Source organism: Cervus canadensis, chromosome 2 (genome assembly GCF_019320065.1).
Source record: "Cervus canadensis isolate Bull #8, Minnesota chromosome 2, ASM1932006v1, whole genome shotgun sequence".
Classification (NCBI taxonomy): domain Eukaryota; kingdom Metazoa; phylum Chordata; class Mammalia; order Artiodactyla; family Cervidae; genus Cervus; species Cervus canadensis.
In genome coordinates, this window is record NC_057387.1 from 63,541,578 (window position 1) to 63,563,697 (window position 22,120).

Consider the following 22,120-nt stretch of genomic DNA (forward strand, 5'->3'; position numbering starts at 1 on the left):
AGCAAGAAAATCAGTTTGAACAGAGACCTAAGTGGGGTGAGGGATTTAGCCTTGTGGATATTCTGGAGGAAGAGGCAGAAAGATAGCAAAGCCAGGGGTCCTGATCCAGTAGAGAGCTTAGCTTGTTCAGGCAACAGAGGGCCAGTGTCATTTGAACCAGATGAGCAAGAGGAGAGTGGTAGCTGTTGAGGTGAGAAAGGCTACAAGGCCAGATCAAGTGAGGCTCTGAATGTAGGTCATTGTAAAGGAGTTTGTGTTTTGATATTTTATACATACAGACAAGGTCTTCTTCCAGGGGCAGAGACTTCTAAGGTCCTTTCCTACTATACAATCTTAGTGATGTCATGTCAAGCCATTCAAATCAGTAGACTATTTAGGCAGTTTTGTAGGAGACTTGATTTGTACCTCTAGATACTCTTTGGGGCAAAGCCATTTACCCCTGCTAATTTTTTTTTTTTCTTAAGAGGGTAGCCAACTGCAGTCATCAAAGCCATGGCTGAGCTTGTCTGCTGCCCTGCTGTCTGTCAAAGCTGTGGTGGGCATGGACTGTTTACCAACATGTGGTATGTGTTTAAAGAATGTTAATCTCGACAAAGAGTCATTTTGTGTTTTCTGGCACAACTGATAATTTTCATCCTGTAACTCTCTCTCTAATTTGCTCAAATACTCCTTGTGTTCCCCTGTAGAGAGTGTTACAACTTGGGGGTAGTAATAAAGTATTTGACAACTGTGTGAGCTGTAGGAACATGCCCCTCTTTGTTAATAGAGACGTAATTGTAACCAAAGAAATTTAATTTCTTCTTTAGCAAACACTGACATTTCTGTTTAAGAATGACTGCTAGAGTAAAAGGAAATATGAAAATTACCATGTATCATGAATACACTGAGAGTGCTCTCTGTAATAGCTCAAAACTGATCTATGGCCAAAATTAAAACCATATGAGCATATCATAAATCTCAACTATTACTGTGTTTGCCTTTGAAATTCTGTTTGGAATAAGGCTTCAAATGCTTTCCAGAATGATGTGAGTTACAAATAAATAGAAAAAGAGTTATCCTGTGTTCCATTTATTTTATTTGTACATATCCATTTCAAGAAAAAAAAAAAAGATTTTAAAAATACAATTCTGTCCCAGAAATGAATCCTTCAATCCTGCACAACCATTGAAGGGAAAAAAAAAAAATCATGCAAACTAAAACTGTGGTCTTTTGTAAGTGACTAAATGCAATTCTTCCAGTAGAATATATAAGAAACTCTGACTTGGCAGCTGGTAGCACAAAAGAGAACCCAAACTTCACTGGTTTGATTTGAGGAAACACAATTTTACATATGGATATAAGGTTTGCAAACCTCTGTAAAGGGCCTTTGTGGAACAAATACAGCATTAAACTCTGTTAAAACATCGTGTACTGACATGCCCCTTCCTCCCACGTCAGTTTTGTTATTACATTTCTTATTTGCTTGGTAACTACACAGGTGGCATAAGTTGACGTTAGTCCAGTGAATGCAATAACAAATCACCTCATGCTTTGAAATTCCATGTGGTCATTGGTATTAATGTATAATTCCCCAGATGCACCAACTGTTTTATAGAAGAGTCTAAGTTAGACAGTTTATCCAGTTTGTTCTTTTAGCCAATGTGACAGTATTCCAAGTCGCCAGTTTTACAGAAATGAATAGAGAAATGTTATCGGTGACTAGTCTAGATTTTGCTATCTTCAAAAAAGCTATACACTTTCAAATTTTAAAAAGCTCTTATAACATTTTTAGAAGTTTAATCAAATTTCTTAGGAACAGTTGGTGTTCACTTGCTAACCCAATCTCTGTGGTTCTGAGCTGGATGAGACTTTGAGGAAACAGCTTGCAGAGGGAGATGCCCCAGCTTGCCCCCCATATTAAGGGCCTTAGGTAACAACAAATCTTGAAGAGAGGAAGGGAGATGTGATGGGGCATTAAGGACACTAACTCCTCCCTCTCTGAGGCGAGTAGAATCAAATGATTAGTTCTGAAGGCACACCTGACAGACGGGCACTGCACTGCTGTTCACATACTAATTTAGCTCTGAGGTGACAGAAAAGAGTGCGTGCTGTGAGTGCAGACTACTGTCTGAGGAAGAAAAGGCTGGGTAATACCAAATACACCATGCATGATTTCCACACACCTCTCAGGTCAAGCTGGGAAGCAAACAGCAATGTCAGGATTTCGAGGCGGGGGACACACAGGTTTAAATTGAAACATACTGTGTTAAGCGATGAACCTTTTAATATTTTTCTCTGTTCCACTCTCAACATACATGCGTTTTTTGCCTTCAGAAAATAGAGTCAATAGCTGTGCAGAGTTGAAGAAAAACTTCTTCTGGTGTGCCCTCTGCATTTATCTATGTTTAAAAGGAAGATAGAGAAAGTTAGTTTTAAGAAATGTTTATAAATAAGACCATTTTTAGTAATATAAGTTGCAGTGCAAAAGTTTAAAACAGGACTCCATAACCATGGAGAAAAGGGTAGTTGTTTAAAAACTAGGTGCCTAATTAACAAAATGAGATACCACTACACACCTGTTAGAATGGGGAAAGTCTAAAACATCATCAAATGCTGGTGAGGGTGGGGAGGCACAAGAATGACGGGAATGCAAAATGTACAGCCACTTGGGAAAACCATTTGTCTGTTTCTTACAAATTAAGCATTCTTAGCATATGATCCAACAGTTTGTGCTCCTTGGTACTTATGCAAACAAGTCCACACAAAAACCTGCACGCAGGGTTACAGGAGCTTTATTCATGATTGCAAAAAATTGGAAGCAACAGAGATGAGCTTAGTTAGGTGAGTGGATAAATTGTGGTCATCCAAACAATGGGATATTGTTTAGAGCTCAAAAGGAATGGTCTCTCAAACCATGAAAAGACATGGAGGAAATGTAAATGCATATTACTAAATGAAAGAAGCCAATCTCAAAACATTGCATACACTATAACAATGGAAAAATGACAAAACTATGGAGACATGATAAAAATATTGAGAGTTGGGGGGAGAGAGGAATGAGTCAGTGGAACACATGAGTTTTATGGTAGTGAAACTATTCTGTGTGAAAATGTAATGATGGACCCACGCTGCTATACCTTTGTTGAAACCCATAGAACATGCCACACCAAGAGTGAACCCTGGGACTCCCATGGTGGTCCAGTGGCTGAAGACTCTGTGCTGTCAATGCAGGGGCCCAGCTTTTATCCCTGGTCAGAAAACTAGATCCCACATGCCACACCTAACAGTTAGCATGCTGCAACTAAGACCCAGTGCAGCCAAAGAAAAGTGAGCCCATAATATAAATTCTGTTGAGTGGTAATGATGTGTTGATATAGCTTCATCAGTTATAATGTATGTGCTACTCCTGTGTGGGATGTTTTGGCTGGGGGGGGGGGGGTGTTTTTCTGGTTCTGTCTCGTGGCTTGCAGGATCTCAGTTCCCTGACTAAGGATTCAACCTGGACCCATGGCAGTGAAAACCTGGAATCCTAACTACTAGGACCTCCAGGGAATTCTGCGTAGGATGTTGATAGTGGGAGAGTTTGTGTGTATCTTGGGCCAGGGAGCATATGAGAACTCTACTTAGAGCTCAATTTTGCGGTGAACCTAAAACTGGCCTAACAACAGCAGCAAAGACTAGCCAGGAGCCTATTAAGGTAAACAAGTTACTGTTAAAGGTCATGGGAAGACTTGAGTTAGTTAAAATGAGACTTCTGAGTGTTCTGGAGTGTTTGGGGCAGGGTATGAATAGGGCAGAATTTGGGGGATAAGAGGGACAAGTGTGGAGATAAAAGCTGGGACCTCAACTTGCAGGGGTGCTAAACGCTAAGGGCAGAGTCCTCTTGGAGACTGTTCATACACCGGGACAAGGAGCCAGCCACAGAGGAAGCAGCGGGGAGCTGATTTTCTGGGCATGAAGGCACTACTACCCCTTCCTCTCAAAATTCCCTAAAATTGTGCCAACCGCTGAGATTTGTCCCACTGCACACGTAATGTCCATAGAAAGTAGAAGCCTGGTGACTGGAATGAGACTCACAGAAGGGGTAGGGTAGTGAGCTTCTTCAGACTTCATCTCCAGAGGTTCTCATTTGGTGAGTTTGGGCTGGCCTTCTAATCTGCATATTTAATAAGTTCTCCCAAGGATCTTGATGTGGGTCATCTTGGACCACACTTTGAGAAACACTAGATGATTGGTTCAACTCCTGTCTACATTCTTTGTGCAAGCTAGTTTCAAAGGAAGAGGGGAGGCTAGAAGAATAGGTTGGGATGAGCTTGTATCTCCATAGACTTGCCTGTTTGGACATTTTATATAAATGGAATCATACAATACATAGTCTTTTGTGACTTTTCTTTCACTAAGCATGTTTTCAAGGTTCATCCACACTATGTCCCCTGCCACTGCCTGCCGTCCTGCTGGGCAGGTCCTCTAACCCACCTTTTCAAATACTGGGAGGAGGGAAGAGAAAAAAAGACTGTGAACCCACTTTCCTCACCTCCTGTCACCGAGGGTGGGTGAGAAGAGGTAAATCCATAGCACTAGGCTTATTATTTACATGATCTGTGACTGTATCAGTGCAAGATGTATCGGATCTCTGTTCCCCAGGAAGTTCCCTGAGCAGAAAGACTCAGGGATGTACCTTTCAGTACATCCTTGTAAGTTTTCTGTCTTGGTTTCCAATGCTTTGTACCTGGCACAAACACTTCCCAAAGTTCACTCCATCTTCCCCAGAAGAAGCAGCTAATTAGACTACGGATTGACCCCAAGTCACCTTCTACTTTATTTGCATGTAAGTATTCTCATTATAATTATCTAATCCAGGGACGCCTGTAGAGGGGTTTTCAGTTTGGTTACAGCCTCTGCTTCATTCGGACAAACCCTAACTAGTTATGGGTCCTCTCTTATCCCCACAAGGTGGTCGATATTTTGCAGTTTCCTCTTTATCTGTTCTCCATAATGTCGTGTTGAACTCTCTAGTTGCATTTAACTGACCTAACACATGCCCTATTTCTACTAACTTGTTCTGTAACATTTCCCTCTTCCAATCCATTCTTTTCTAACCAACACCACCCAGCACTTGTAACCTTACATGCTTTTCTAAATTTTTCATCCTTCCAAAAGAAACTCATGCTTATGTTTCCCACTTCTTGTCTTCTATCTAATACACATCATGTTTCCTAAGACTGATAAGTTATTAGTATAAAAAATTTCTTTTAAATGAACACTGATTACATCCTCTCTTTTTTCCTCCATTTTTTGTTGATTGATAACCTGCTAATTTGGTGTAATGCCAGTGTCAAATTCACATAATTTGGTTGACTGTTATCCAGAATTTATTCTAGACTCTGATGAAAACACATTTGTTCATTACAACAACATTTCTTTCTATTGTTAACCTTTGCCTGCTCATCATCATAATGAACTAATGGCTCTTTCAACATTTTGAAGTGGCTGCAATTCACCGTGATATTCAACTTTTTACTTCTTGGCCAGATATAACCTACCACTATCCCAAATATCTACACAGCCAGCTCTTTGACAATAAGCCCATCACTCAGCATTTGTACCCTCAGAGCTTGACTCTAGAGAGGTAGGCAAAGGAAAGAGAAGTTGAATGAAAGAAAGTGTCCTCTCCAGTGACACTTTCCACCTCTCCACTGATCCTCTCCGGTGATCTCACACCTGGGCATATGTTTGGAGAAAACTGTTATTTGAAAGAATACATGTACCATAGTGTTCATAGCACTATTTACAATAGTTATGACATGGAGGCCACTTAAAGGTCCATTGACAGATGAATGGATAAAGAAGATGTGGTATATATACACAATGAAATATTATCTTGCCATTAAAAAGAATGAAATAATGGCATTTGCAGCAACATGGCTGGACCTAGAGACTGTCACACTAAGTGAAGTAAGTCAGAAAAAGACAAATACCATATGGTATTGCTTATTTGTGGAATCTAAAAATAATGACACAAATGAACTTATTTACTAAACAGAAATAGACTAATAGACATAGAAAACAAATTTATGGTTACCAAAGGGAAAAGGCATTGGGGAGGGATAAATTAGGAGTTTGAAATTAAAATATACTTATTACTGGGTGACTCCCTGTGGCTCAGACACTAAAGAAGAATCTGCCTGTAATGCAGGAGATCCAGGTTCAATCCCTGGGTCGGGAAGATATTCTGGAGAAGGGAATGGTTACCCACTCCAGTATTCTTGCCTGGAGAATTCTAAGGACAGAGGAGCCTGGCGGGCTACAGTGCATGGGGTCGAAAAAGAGTCAGGCATGACTGAGCGACTAACACTTTTCCCTTTTCAGACTACCCCATGTAAAATAGATAAACAACAAGGACCTATCGTATAGCACAGAGTGGTGGTAATGGTGGTGGTGCAGTCGCTAAGTTGTATCTGACTCTGGTGACCCCGTGGACTACAGCCTGCCACGCTCCTTTGTTCATGGGATTTCTCAGGCAAGTATACTTGAGTGGGTTCCTTCTCCAGGGGACATTGCCGACCCAGGGATGGAACCCGCGCCCCCTGTATTGCAGGCAGATACTTCACCCCTGGGCCACCAGGGAAGCACAGGAACTGTACTCAATATCTTGCAGTAACCTATAATGGAAAAGAGTCTTAAGAAGTATGTGTATATACATAAGTATAATGGAATCACTTTGCTGACACCTGAAACTAACACATCGTAAATTGACTATATTTCAATAAAGGCTAAAGAAAAAAGAAAAAATACCCTCATTTTCCCATTCCTTCTTCCCTTTCTTTACATAAACAGGCTGTTGTAGGGACAGAAATACACTGTTGGAGTCTATTTTCTGACCCGCAATCTGGACTTTGTAGAATGGTATGGGATTCCCCTCTGTAAAAGATGGGCAACTTGGTTTTAGATACAAGAGGGAGTGAGCACAAGCATCTGAAGGGTGACACTTGGTATTTTCCAATAGAGGAGACCAGGGGGTAGAAAGCATTTCAGCAGGATCTTGTCAATCAGGCCAAGGCTGATGTCTGGGGGGAGCTGCGAGCTTGGCTGCAGGAGTGAGTCATGCTCTGGAGCTTTAACTGGACCATTTCCCACTTCTATTTCCATCCAAAACCTCCCTTCTTCATTTTGCTTTGTGGCTTAAATCCAGGGATTTATTTATTTAATTAAAGAAAAGAAAGCTGCTCATTGCCATCCAGAGTCACGTGCTGTGGTGTGTGCCTCTGAGGAGCCCAAGGACGTGAGGAGATTTCAAGACAAAATCAAATAATCAGGCTTTCTAGATGGAGAAAGCAGCCTTTGACTCGGGTGAGTGGGAAATCTATGAAGCTAATCTGAGACCCTCATTAGGCCCCCAGAAGCAAGACTCTGAGAATAGAATTTTAGAGCCAATGAGGTGCACACAGATGTGTGTGTGTGTGTGTGTGTGTGTGCGCGTGCATGTGGGCATGAGCATGTTGGGAAAAGAATGGGTTGGACTTTATGGAGCGAAAGAGAGCCCAAGTAACAGAGTGGGACGAAAGCCTTCTGTCTACTCTCCAAATCTGTCAGTTCTTGAGCAATTACCTGGACATTTCCTGAATCTCATCTAATACCCACAAGGGGAGTATTTTAAGAGAACAACCAGTGGCTTATATTTTCATATGTAACTGTGGAACTCATAGGAAATGGAAAAGAACCAACCTCCTAAGTGCTTTCTAAGCAACAGGAACTATTCTCGGTGCTCACAACTTCAGCAAATTTCAACTAGCTCACAAGGCGCTAGTGTTAAGTCCTTAGTGAACAGACGAGAATCCTGTGTAAACAGCACACTGACTGTTCAGTGTGAAGAGAGCTTCCTCAGCAATTGTGCAAACTCGAAAATATGGTATCCTCCCACTTACAGTCAGTTTTCAACCTGTAATCAGCGCTGATAATATCAATGTACAGCAACCCTCTTTCCCCATGAAAACTGAAAGTAAACCTCATGATCTTTCCCCAAAGGAGCTCCAGTTCTGAATCAGCTGAGTCAGAATGTATGAGGTTTTCATATCTTTAATTTAATTGAAAACCAGGTAAGTGGATTTGCCTGAAGAACTTACCCTTCTTGTTCTGAAACTTGATATAAAGTCCTGCAGTTAAGTGACCAATATACAAAAGATTTTTTAAATAAGAAAACTAAAGGCCAGAGCACAGGAGCTATGATTAAATTTCTGAGGTTTCACATGACTTCTCAAAGGAAAAGTAGAGCAGTCAGAGATAACATTTCTGCTCAGCTGTCAGCGGAACAGATCATGAATTAGGAAAGTAGTTATATCACCCTAGGACTGGCACATTTTGTCTACTCTTTCTCTTTAGTTCTATGAATTTATGAACCATAAAATAGTCGGCTGTTTTAAACACTGCCCAGATGGAGTGTTTTTCCTGAATTTTCCCACACTATTCAAAACATTGCTTGAGTTTCATTTTTCATGTATTGGCGCCATGGGGCTCCCGGGACAAACCCAAGCTGCCACTGAGTGGTTTATGCTGATTGTGTGGGCCACCTTCTTCCTCCTCTCACCCCATCCTCTGTTCAACCACAGGGATCCCTGTGGCCAGAGGAGAGGGATGCTTAGAACTTGTGCATGTCTGTGGACAATCATTAGATGCGCTTTTCCAAAGTCAGGATCATGAAAAAGGCTGCCCCTGGGGAGTTGTCCATTTCATTAATCTGGTCACATCACACATTCCTTCTCACTCTCAAGGCCTTAGAAAGAAGGAGGACAATGTACACCTTTACTTTAGAGAGCTTTAAGGATGAGCTTTAACAAAACTACAAGGATGATTCATAATCTGCACGTTGATGACTGCTCTCTTCACAGGACTTCCCAGGGTAACAGCAGTCTGCCCATTTAAACTTGCTACTATCTTTCCTTCCTTTTCCTCCTCCCAATTTTGTCTGAAGTTTATTTGACTAACAGATCTTTTCACAGAGGTGGAAAAAAAAACAATCCTTTCTTTTTTCTTTTTTCGAGTGCAGCATACAATTTATCTTTCTTGACACAATCATGCAAAATAGGATTAATCATGTGCTGTGACTGTAAAGCACAAAACTATTGCAGTATCAAAAACATGTCAAGTTTGTGAAGCTGTATGATTTATGTCCAGGTGTCAATAAGAAAATCAACATTTGAACAATCATATAGAAAAGGATAAAATATATTTGTTTTATAGTGCAATTATCTTTGATAATACAATTGTTGACAAAGAGGTGAATGAAGAGAATAAACAAACACACAAAAAAAGGAAAACAGTTTTATAGGAATATGTCTCCTAGTTGTTGCTGTTATTGTTCTTTAGTTGCTAAGTCATGTCCGACTCTTACGTGACCCCATGGGCTGTAGCCTGCCAGGCTTCTCTGTCCATGGGATTTCCCAGGCAAGAATACTGGAGTGGGCTGCCATTTCCTTCTCCACAAACTGTCCTTTCTAAACAGATCTGATCAGCCATGTCCCTGCTTGAAATGAGTCAGTGGTTCCCTTCCTTACTTGCAGGGCTTAGTTCAAACTTCCTCAAAGAAGCTAGGACTACCCAGGATACAGCAGCTACCAGACACAGGTGGCTTCTGAACACTTGAAATGTGGTCAGTACACCAGAGGAATTAAGTTTTTGATGTTCTGTAATTAAAATTAACTTTAAAAACTAATACTTGACTCAGCTATTGGAAAATTTAAAATATATTTGAACAACTTGAGTATGTGAAATCTACCTTTTCAACTGTAAATTTTATGAAATACAAATACCATCCTAGTATTTCTGATGAAAATTTAGCACGTGAATTGAGATAGGCTTAAGTACCAGATTTTGAAGACAGAGATTAAAAAAAGAATGTAAAACCATCCCAATATTATTTTTTATATTGATTAAATGTAAAAATGATAATATTTAGGCTATGTTAGGTTAAAGAAAATATAGTGTTAAATTAATATGACTTGGTTTTTGTTACTTTTTTTTTTTCCTTGGTGAATGAGAATACTAGGAAATTGTAAATTACCTACTTGGCCCAGATCATATCTCTACTGGATAATTCCTTCTAGAAAATTTATTGCATAAAGGAGGAATGACGCCTTCACCTTGCTTTTCAGTCAAGTCTGCCACCGCTTTAATCCATCTGTATGCACTTCGTCCTGTACTAGCATTACTGGGCTCTTTCTCATGTCAGCGCCTCGGTCCCCTCCCTTCCATCTGGCTCGAAACTTCTGCTCTCCCTGTAGACCCAGCTCAAATGTCATCTTCTTTCTGAAACTGTTATCTGCCTCTCCAGGCCCAAGTTCTGTGCCTCCAAATACTTGAAACATTTTGTAAATCCTATTACTACATTTACAGCCATGCTGTGGGTGCAGAGTCTGACGCGTCTCTTTTCCTCTCAGAATACCCAGCAGCAAGCACCCAGCATTTGGACATTGGAGACGCCCCATGAATGTCTATGGACTCTGGCAAGGCCCTGGACGGAACAGCGCCAATTCTCTGCTGGTAGAATCCGTGGCGGTGGCTCCTGGGAAGGTTCTCGAGAGGGGACTGGAGCCCAAAGAAAGGACTGCCCTGAGCTGGTTAAAACAAAGCCTGCCCATGATGAAAGCAACCGGAGAAAGACAATTAAGACTGTGTTCAGAAGAGAACAAAGGGCTGGCGTTCTCTTCCGCCTGCTGTTCTGGGGGAAGACAAGCCTGCAGTGAGCACAACTCTTTTCAACAGGACCACAGGGGTGCAGAGAACGCTGGGCTGAATCAAAAGCTCTTTGTGGGAATCTAGTGAAAGCCTGCTGATCAGAAGGGTGGCGGAGGGTAGAAAGAAGATTCTTTCAAGCAGAGTCATAAGAAATGAGTTTCTTAAGTCTCTCAGAGACAGACGGGAGATTTATGTCTCATTTGCCAAGCGGGAGGACAGAATCTCAGGGTTCCTCTAAGTCACTCACTCTCTCCTTCATGCACCTTCCTTTCTCCGGGGCCAGCGGGCAGGAGAGAGGGCTGTCTCCAGGTCCAGGTTGCTAGGAGCACTCAGGCAAGGCAGGTCCAGACTGAATGTGAGGAAGCTGCAGACTCAGAACTGAGAAGGAACTCAGCTGAGGTGGGGCCTTGACCAAAGAGGCCAGGCATCCAGGACCGGGGAAATCCCAAAGCTTTTCTGTGTTTCAAAGAATTCTCAGTGTAACAGAGAGAGAAAGGGAAATGAGTGGGAAATGAAATGTCTATTTTGAAGAAGGCTAGAATAGGTACTTTTCCTAAAGAGACATACAGGTGGCCGACAGACACATGCAAACACGCTCAATGTCACAGTTCATCAGGGAAATGCAAATCAAGGCCACAGAGAGATGTCACCTCACACCTGTCAGAATGGCTATTATCAAAAAGACGAAAAATAACATATTGATAAGGACGTAGAGAAAAAGAACCCCTGTGTACTGTTGATGGGAATATAAATTGCTACACACACTGTGGAAAATAATATGGATGTATGGATGTTCCTTAAAAAATTAAAAACAGAACTACCACATGATTCAGCAATTTCACTTCTGGATATTTACCCAAAGAAAACAAAAACACTAATGGGAAAACATATATGCACCACTGTTCACAATAATCAAGATATGGGAGCAACCTAAACATTCATCAGCAGATGAATAGATAAAGACGACGGGGTACGTATACACAGTGGAAATCTACTCAGCCATGAAAAGAATGACAACATAGACTCATCTAGAGGATACTGTGCTAAGTGAAATAAGTCATGACAGAGGCAAACAAAACAAAGTAAAAACAGACTCTCAGAGAAAAGATGGGTGGCTGCCAGAAGGGTGGGGAAGGGGGGTTGGTGGGCTTGGGAGAAATTGGTGAAGGAGATTAAGAGGTCTCTGCTTAAAATAGATCAGCAGTCTCTCATACTAGAAACAAAAGCCTAAATGAGTGTGTTTATTTACTGCATAGTTGGTAGTAACCAAACTACATGAGAAATAAACTGGTTGAATAAATTAGATAATATATATAATATGGAATGTTAGTAACTATTAAAAGAAAACATTTCTGCAATATGTACTGACTTCCAGATGCTTCAGGATGTGTACAGGATGGTAGTATTTTCATGAAATCAGAACTTCCCACCATAGAAGAAGTATGTGTTGATTAATGTCAGAAAGAGGGAGAGGGAGAGGGATGGCAAGGGGAAAGAGTTTACTTCTTGTTGGTAGATGTAGAGAAGTAAAGAAATAAACAGCAAAACATGATAAATACAAAGATGGTGAGAAAAATGGTGTTTGTAAGAGCACACAGCAGGGACAATTAATGTATATTTTGAGCTTCCCTGGTGGCTCAGATGGTAAAGAACCTGCCTACAATGCAGGGGAGCCGGGTTTGATCCCTGGGTTGGGAAGATCCGCTGGAGAAGGGAATGGCAACCCATTCCAGTATTCTCGCCTGGAGAATTCCATGGACAGAGGAGTCCATAGGGCCACAAAAAGTCCGACACAACTCAAGGACTAATATTTTCACTTTCATTGTTAGTTTAAACAGTATGCAGTATGTAAGAAGACATGGTTGCTATCAATAAGAGCAGAAAGTCATGAAATGAGAACAGGTTTAGACTGGAATAGCAACAGCATCAGATGAAAAGAAACAGCTAAGGCAAAAATACAAAAAAACACACATGAGAATTAAAATCAATGTTGGTAGCTGGAAAGTAGGAACAACGCAGTAGAAAATTGAGTTGGGTAACGTGGAAGACAACTTTGGGATTTTTCCTAGAAAGTAGACAGAAAAAAATTGAAAATAATGGAGTGGCTTATAGAAAGAAAACTGAGCTGTCTAGTCCAGAAGTCACTGTTGCTGCTGAGCCCTTGCAACGTGGCGACTGCAAATGAGCTGTGTGTGCTGTGAGTGTGAAGTGCACACCAGATTTCACAGGCCTGGTAAAATGTGTCACTTGTTTCCTTTTCCTCTTTAAATTATGGCTACTAGAAAATTTAAAATTACACATGTGGCTCACATTAAATTTCTATCAGATGGTAGCGGGGTAGAAGGAAGAGATCTGTGTGTACTTGAGAAAAACAAGAAACAGTGGTACATAAAACATACTTATAGAAAATGTTCTTCAGTTAAAACAAAATTATCATGCCATTGAGGATCAGTGAAAATCAGACCTATATCTGGACACAAATTTTGAATTATGTGGAAAGACAGTAAAATATTTCTTTAAAGATACAAGTTGAAAAAAGTTTACTTCCAAATTTGTTTTGGCCTTTTCTCCACAACACTAAATGGTTGAAAACAATGGTGCAATGTTGACTTTTGATAGAGAAATATTATGACTTAAATTTTAGATCTAGTGAAATGGTATTTGATGTATAAAACCACCATAACGACACTTCCAGACAGTCATAGAGGGATTGAACTAAAAATTCGTTCAAATTATTTTAGCCAATTGAAAGAATAATTAAAATGAAGGATTCACATACAGAGAATTCAAAGTATACAAGTAATTTGGGGTTTCCTTGCCTCGTATTAGACTCCAGTCTTAAGAATTCAATTGATTTAGGGCTATCAAACGGATTGTTACAGCCAAGGGGTAAAATTTGAACCAATGCTGCCTTCTGCTTCCACTCCTTTCATGGAAGTACCAGCAATGACATTTCTCATTCTTTATCCCTCAGTTCACAGGAAGTCTCCTGCCAGGTTGGATGACTACCCGGAACAATAAATGCATACAGCTATATTTCAGGACTTACTAAAAATGGCTAAACTATTTATGAAGTTGGGACATTTTAGCAGAAGAGCTGCAGAGTGAATAACTTATTTTCTCCTTTATAAATGCCGAGTTGCCAAGGAAGTGGATTTTCTGCATCTGTTAAGTGCCTGTTTAATGAGTCACTGGCTTCTCTTTTTATTTTCTAAACTGATTAAGACTAATAAATAACCCAGGAACTGATATCATCTATTGTCAGGACTGCTTCCTCTGGGCTGGGGGATGTTTCTGAGCTTATGATCCCAGGAGCAAAAAGCATATTAAAAGTGAAGAAACACGAATGTAAGAAAATATATCAAAATGTTTTCTTTGTTTATCATTGTTTTATCTTTGGGTGGAAGAATTCTGGGTAATTTTTATCTTTATACTCTTAAATTTTCTAGTTTGTTTTTTTTAAAAGCAGCTATATCCTTAGCAAAAGGAGAGGTTTTAAATATCAATTTATACACTTCTGTACATGCCACTTGAGGAAGCTATTTCTGGAATTTCTCCCAGTTTACAAGATCTTTTCTTCTGGGAATTTCTTGTTCCCCACCCAATTTTCAGGGACAAGTCCCAGGCAATCGGGTAACCGTAGTTTTATTAGTCTGATCTTAATTCAAATGCTATCTCCTTAGAGACTTTTCACCGGTAACAACCCACTCTGTTTTGTTTTTTCATAGAGCTAATCCTATCAGCAATTGTTTTCTTGTCTACTGCTCTTTTTTAAACAGTGAGGGATTTTTAGTGCTGTGTCTCCAGCACCAAGAATCTGACATGAAGTGTGCACTGAATAAACAGCCACAGAACAGATGAAAAAGCCCCATGTGACCCCACCTGCCCGGCCATAACTGGTAGGGCCACGGACCAGAGAAAGCAAGGCCAGTCAGAATATTTCTTTCAGGAATTTGGACCTGTTGCGGGAACATGAACGTGGAAGCTGTATGTTTGCCATATTCTAGCTTCTGGACCAGAGAAAGAGAAAAATCAGGATTTGAGAGTGAAGAAGGGGAAGACAGGTGTGAGGAGCAGAAAGGAGCCTGGTCCCACAGGCTTCCTGGACCTGTTTCAGCCTTGGTTCGCATCACCTTACAAGTAAGCTCCATGTTTCAGGTTAGGCCAGCTGTTATCTGCAATCTCATGAATATACCTGTGGTCAGCATCATGCTTTAAAAATTCATAGCAAAAAGATATGAAAGAAACAATCAGGAATGTTTGCCTCTGAGTTATGGGACTACCTACTTTTTTGTATTTTCTAAAACATACTTTTCTAAGAAAAGTATGCATGACTAGAAATATATATATATATATATATTTTTTTTTTTTTTTTTTTCCCCTGAGAAGCATAGAGTGACAGACCTAGGGTATTCCAGGAGAACCCATTTTGTCCATTCATTCTATTCTGCTGAAAGGTTTAGCAGTGAAATGATTCACCAAGTTCCCAAAGGGCATGCACACCTCAGTGACTCTGGCTTTCTTACACTCAAATCAGTATTTGTCTCCACCAGGGAGCCTCTGGACAGTTCCTATGTCATTCACTTTAAAATGCTATGTGCGTGCTAAGTCACTTCAGTTGTGTCTGACTATTTGTGGCCCCATGGACTGTAGCCCACCGGGCTCCTCTGTCCATGGGATTCTCCAGGCAAGAATACTGGAGTGGGTTGCCAATTCCTTCTCCAGGGGATCTTCCCAACCCAGTGATCAAACTTCAGTCTCTTATGTCTCCTGCACTGGCAGTCAGATTCTTTACCACTATTGCCACCTGGGAAGCCCATCAAAATGATGCATTTCAATTATTTTTTCAATTATAAATTCTCTCACTCAAGGTGAAAAAGCTTTCTCTTATGGGTCAACTCTAGCGAGTTGGGTGAGACTACCTGTACTGCTGTGTTGATAAACTTTTTTTAAAGATTTTTTGATGTGGACCATTTTTAAAGTCTTTATTGAATTTATCACAATATTGCTTCTGCTTTATGTTTTGGGTTTTTGGCTGTGAGCCACATGGGATCTTATTTTCCCCACCAGGGATTGAACCTGCACCCCCTACATAGGCTGATTCTTTTTTTTTTTAAATTTAATCCTTTTTCATCTTTTTGTTTATCTATTTATTTTTGGCTGTGCTGGGTCTTTGTTGCTGTGCAGGCTTTTTTCTAGTTGTGGTGAGTGGGGGCTACTTTGGTTGTGATGCTTGGGCTTTTTCATTGTGGTGGCTTCTCTTGCTGGGGAGCATGGGCTTGAGGGCTCTTCCGCTTCCGTACCTGCGGCTCCTGGCTTCTAGGACCCAGGATCAAGAGCTGTGGTACACGGGCTTAGTTGCTTGCTCCATGGCACGTGGGATCTTCCCGGATCCCTCGAACCTGCGTCTCCTGCATCGGCAGGCGGATTCTTTATCACTGAGTCACCAGCGAAGCTCTGTAAGCAGATTCTTAACCACCGGACCGCCAGGGAAGTCCCTGATAAAATTTCCAAGGCAATGTCCAGAATGGATAGGAAAGAAGAACCACAATTGCCTAATGATGTCTGCTTTGAGTGCAAGGAGGAAGGGAGTGACATGGACAAAAGTTCTAACTCTTTCTTAGATGCAGCAGAAACCTGACTTTATTAGAAGGGAAAATGGAAGGTCAGAGGATCCATTTGGGTCACATATGCTTCCACTCCTTGGTTTATGTTACAAGAAGTTCTAACTTTTACATCATTATATCATGATGGCAATAACAAAGAATAAGGCAGTGGCTCTATAAACTTAGCTTTTTTTTTAAACTTTTGTTTGAAATTCCTTGCACTTTTCCAGATAGTTGGTGGCAAAAAGGACTGACTATCATTAGGCAGTGGGCTTTCCTGATGGCTCAGGAGGTAAAGAAGCCCCCTGCAATGCAGGAGACACAGGAATTTGGCTTGGATCCCTAAGTCAGAAGATCCCCTGGAGTGGGAAATGGCAACCCGCTCCTGTATTCTTGCCTGAAAAATCCCACGGACAGAACCTGGCAGGCTAGAGTTGGACATGGCCAAGCACACACACATCAACATCATCAGGGTGATGTCAGGGGCTGGATGGAGGGTAAGTATAAGTGGGCAACACAGGTCAGAGGGAAGTGTTTTTGCAGGGTGGACTTTTTCTGGTCTGGAGTGTTTCTGTGGCTCTAATTCCTAAAGAAATCTCACTGAGCTACTGAATGGTCTCACTGTATCTCGAAGTTCATTCACCACCCCCATGTAGTTTAAGAAAACTCCTTACATGATCCCGGAGTCCACCTGGAGGTTAGCAGTCCTGCCTTGGACTCAGTTACTAATGAGACAGGGAGGGGGTACTAAGACTCCAAACAGCATCACAGGAACAAGATGCAGGCTATCGCTTGAGATCAGGAGCTGATCAAACTGGTGCTCGGAGGCTAGGCAAGAGCCCAGACGGCCAGAAAACACAAAGAGCCAGAGGCTTTCACCTTCTCCAGTACAGACCAAGCCAGCCGGCTCCCCCACTTCTTCTCTAATCCCCGCCTGTGGCCTGAGTTGCTGGCAAGCCCCATGGGGCGCCTACAAACCAGTCTCCCCTCCCTGGGTCCCTGGGCTGGCACGAGGCTACCCTGCACTGACTCTGCTCCAGGTGGGGGAGGAAGCCTGTTCATCTCGGCAGCTACATGGGGAGGACAGCCCGGGGCAGGAGCCGGGACGAAGCGACTTCCTCCAAGAGGCCCCCGGGGAGTACTGAGGGCTGGAGCCCACACTGCTCTGGAGTCAGAACTTGGAGTGGTTTTAAATATTTGCCAATGGTTCATACACGTTACCTCACCACAGACCCAGCTGCCAGCATCTCCACAAGGTGGGGGAAGCTGAAGAGCTGAGCCACATGCTACGGGAAGCTCCCTTCCCCACTAAGCTATTTCTAAGGAGGATCCCAGAGATCAGTTGTATTGGAGAACTCGGTTAGCCCTGTGTCCACTCGCCAATCACTTGTGAGCATGTAGAACTTAGGCTAGAAAGATACAGAAGAGAGATAAAAGGGCTTTCCTGACTCTGAAAGTGGCTAAAGTCTTAATTCGGGATTTTCTCACTTCTGTAAATCTTGAAAGAGGAAGAAACCCTCTTCTCTTTGGATAATTTCCATCTGTGTTCCAGGTGGCATGAGGGTGGAAATCATGAGCCCTGAAAAGACCTTTGTCATCCAAATTATTAAGATCCTGCCTTTTTATGATATACTTTTTGTTTGCTTATTTAAAGATCTAGGTCTTTGTTTTATGTGGCAACCAAGGCTACACGAGGGGCTTTCCTGATAGCTCAATTGTTATAGAACCCGCTTGCAAGGCAGGAGACCCCAGTTTGATTCCTGGGTTGGGAACATCCCCTGGAGAAGGGATAGGCTACCCACTCCAGTATTCTTGGGCTTCCTTTGTGGCTCAGCTGGTAAAGAATCCACCTGCAATGTGGGAGACCTGGTTTTGATCCTTGGGTTGGGAAGATCCCCTGGAGAAGGGAAAGGTTACCCACTCCAGTATTCTGGCCTGGAGAACTGCATGGACTGTATAGTCCATGGGGTCACAGAGTCGGACACGACTGAGTGACTTTCACTTTCAAGGCTACATGGAGCACAGCAAATAGGATTCGCCTTGTACATCAAGTCCTAGTGACTGGAAGGAGCTGCCTGTTGTGCTGCGCTAACATCCCAAGGCCAAGTCGAGGTCCTCAGGAAAAAGCAACGATGGCTTAGCAGTGGCTGCTGTGGGTGAAGACGGTGGGGGTGATGGCTCTCATGTCACATACGTGACACCTCTGAGCTAAGTCATGGGACACCTCTCAGATACTAAACAGGGTTAAGTTCTTAAGGGTCTGGAAAATGGACAATTAACTGGCTCAGAAGGTAAGATTTCATTGTCAGTGGTTTTTCCCAAGGAATCAATCATGTAGCTGCCTCCAAGACACATTATTGATTGAAGATGTCACCTTTTAACTTTCTAGAAAAAGCAAATAGTAGCTGTCTACTCTCTCTCCTCTGTGTTGGGTTCTGAGGGTTTGGTTCCTGGATCCATCCCACTTCCCAGTGGTCTCCTGGCCTAATCTTCTTGGGATCCATTCCCCAATAGGCTGATAGAGTGAGCTTTCAAAGTGGAAACCCTGACTATGTCTGTTCCCTTCAGTAGCTCCCATCATTCTCAGGACAATTATTTGCTCCTAGGATGGGTTCACCTTGATCTGGTCTCTGCTTGCCTCTCCACACCCACCACTCCCTCTTTTTCTTGGCACTTTATGTCACAGTCAAGCTCCTTCTGTGTGAAGTGCTCTGCTCCCCTCACAGCACCCCCACCTTGGGCTCAGCTTAGTTCTTCTCTGGTGACCTTCCTTCTGTATCCTTTTAGATCAGGTTAAAGGGCCCTTAGAACTTACTCTCTGCTCGTTTTCACTCCATCTTGTGATTACTGATTTGTCTGTCTGCCCTATTAAACCCTGGCTTCCTGGGTGGCTCAGTGGTAAAGAATCTGCCTGCAAGGCAGCAGGAGCCACAGGAGACATGGGTTTGATCTCTGGGTCAGGAAGATCCTCTGGAGGAGGGCATGGCAACCCACTCTAGTATTCTTGCCTGGAGAATCCTGGGGACAGAGGAGCCTCTCGGGATACAGTCCATGGGGTTGCAAAGAGTAGGACATGACTGAAATGACTTAGCATGCATGCACACCTACTAAACCCTAGGCTCTAGCAGGCAAGAACTATATATTAATACCTGCATCCAAACCATCAGGGTAATGGATGGCCCATAGGAAGTGCCTGGTACATATATATTAAATGAGTGAATGAATGGAGATTGGGTAGTTTTCCCAAATTCATGAACTTAACAGTGACTCAGCATGGATTATCGCTCATGATCATTGAGCTGACCACCCATTTCCTCACTGTTTCACTTCATCTGCTCTTCTGGCCCCCATATGCTGCTTCTCCTAGTAACATTACTTATTGCGAGAAATTGAGTCAGCCAAGTGCCAGTGAGGAACTATGCCAAAATTTAGATATTCGAAGCTGTTGAATTTTAGATCTAGAGGAGACCTTTCAGGTTCTCCTGTGAAGCTGAGGTCTGGAAGTCAGAACTAATGCCTCATCCCTCCTCCCACCCTCCCTCCCTCCTTCTTGGAAAATGGAGCAATTGTATTGACTTCTGTAAACATTGTATGACCAGTTTTTCACGGTTCGCGTGATGAGTGATACAAAAAGTGAAAAGCGTAAGGGACCCACATTCTGGCCGCAATTGTGCAGCTGTATGCCGTTCACGGATGTGAGAGCTGGACAATAAAAAAGGCTGAATGCTGAAGAGTTCATGCCTTCAAATTGTGGTGCTGAAGAAGATTCTTGAGAGTCCCTTGGACTGCAAGGAAATCAAACCAGTCCATCCTAAAGGAACTCAGTCCTGAATATTCATTGGAAGGACTGATGTTGAAGCTGAAATTCCAATACTTTGGCCACCTGATGCAAAGAGCTGATTCATTCAGGAAAAGACCCTGATGCTGGGAAAGATTGAAGGCAGGAAGACAAGGGGATGACAGAGGATGAGATGGTTAGATGGCATCTTTGACTCAAACGACATGAGTTTGAGCAAACTCCAGGAGATGGTGTAGGACAGGGAGGCCTGGCGTGCTGCAGTCCATGGGGTTGCAAAGAGTCAGATGCGACTGAATGACTGAACAACAACAATGCAGTTCTAATTCCAAAATCCCTAAACCTGAAATTTCCTATTTTTTTTCTCTGTTTTTGAAAAAAAAAGTGGGTAGTTGGCTCATTTTGGGGGGCTGTGAGCTGACTCACCTTATGTAGCTGTGTTTTCGTCTCATAGTAGGCGACCACGGGGATGGAGGCCCGGTAGTAGGTCTCAAGGCGCTTGGCGATGGTGGTGGTGTTGTCATCTGCCTGTGGGCTGCTCCGGCTCCTCTGGAGAAGGCGGTTGGTCATGGTGTCTGCTGAGCAGTCCATACAGATCACCAGGTGTGGGTCTCCAATCTGGGGATGGGAGAGGAGGGCACAACATGGTCAGAAATTCTACCCTGCAAGGTTCTGGAAAGGCCTGGACACGCTAGTTCTTTCCTTTCTTGACCTTCTGCTTTCTCTTGAGGTTCCAGGCCTACAATGTGATAGAGTTGGGACGGGATATCACAGCTCCTCATTTCCAGGTCAGCGACTCTTCACAGAACCACCCTCAGCTTTTAGGTCACCTCATGTAATGGAGGGATTGTGTAGAATGCTGCCCACTGCCGTCATAATCTGTCCTCCACAGTAGGGGGAGGGCTGTGTGTGTGTGATACTTCCTGCTGTCAGCCTGCCCTGATTTATGGAGGCAAGTTAATTACCTCTTCCTTTGTCCACCATTATATCTTATACCACCCACCAAGAGCACAGTGTGGCTGCGTCTTGTCCTATGTGGAGGTCAGTAGAGCATAATGGTTGAGCATACAAAGGTTGGAGTGAGGCTGCTTAGGGTCAAATCCTGGTGTAGCGACTTGTCTCCGAGATGGTCTTCATTGGTTCCTTGCCTCAACGTACTTTAAGCTCTTCCCGCATTGAGACATGGTGACTATTCTTCTACCTACTTGCATCTGAGCTGAACTGTATCTATTTTGACAGACAGACTATAGTGAAAATGATGTCACTGAATTCTGGAAGCAAGATCATAAGAAGTTTTGCAATTCCTGCCTGATCAACCACCATCGAAGATGTCCAATGACTCTCACTGATAAGCTGGGAGGAAGCACAAGCTAGCCTCTTCAAGAGGCCATTTGGACAGAGATGCCTGACCAGTCCTTGGCTGACGCAGACATCCCGGCCCCTGCTCCAGACCTGTCTACTTAGTCTTACCCACCATTTGACTGCAACAGAATAATGGAGCCCATCACCCCCCGGAAACCTATTAGAGAAAATAACAAATTACGTTACTAACTGTGTCTCTCAACTTCTCTGCACCCCAACTTTCTCATTTGTATGAGAAATGAGGATGATCACAGAACTGCTGTAAGAATGAGATGGCTCAGTGGTAAAGCACTGCCTGCCAAGCAGGAGATGCGGCTTTGATTCCTGGGTCAGGAAGATCCCCTGCAGAAGGAAATGGAAACCCACTCCAGTATTCTTGCCAGGAGAACTCCATGCACAGAAGAGCCTGGCACGTTACAGTCCATGGGGTCTCAAAGAGTTTGACATGACTCAGTGACTAAACGGCCGCAGCAATGTAAGCAGATTGCTTAAGATAGAGCAAACCGTAGGCATCAGCTACTATGCTTATTGGAGTCCCAAGTGGCTCAGTGGTCAAGAATCTGCCCGCTAGTATAGGAGACACAGGAGAAGTGGATTTGATTCCTCAGTTGGGAAGACTCCCTGGCAGAGGAAATAGCTACCCACT

The 22,120-nt window shown here is 42.7% G+C and overlaps 1 protein-coding gene across 3 annotated transcripts in view; it reads right to left on the reverse strand.

Moving 5' to 3' along the window:
* Nucleotides 1-1,058: 1,058 nt before the first annotated feature.
* Nucleotides 1,059-22,120, reverse strand: part of AK5 (adenylate kinase 5) — a 257,931-nt gene continuing 236,869 nt past the window's right edge. For all 3 annotated transcript variants that reach the window (XM_043460931.1, XM_043460930.1, XM_043460929.1), the window contains 2 exons: nt 20,539-20,730; nt 1,059-2,378 (listed from right to left, as the gene is read on the reverse strand). In XM_043460931.1, the coding sequence (XP_043316866.1) occupies nt 2,310-2,378; nt 20,539-20,730 (261 nt within the window). In that variant the 3' untranslated portion in view covers nt 1,059-2,309. The remainder of the gene's footprint in view (nt 2,379-20,538; nt 20,731-22,120) is intronic.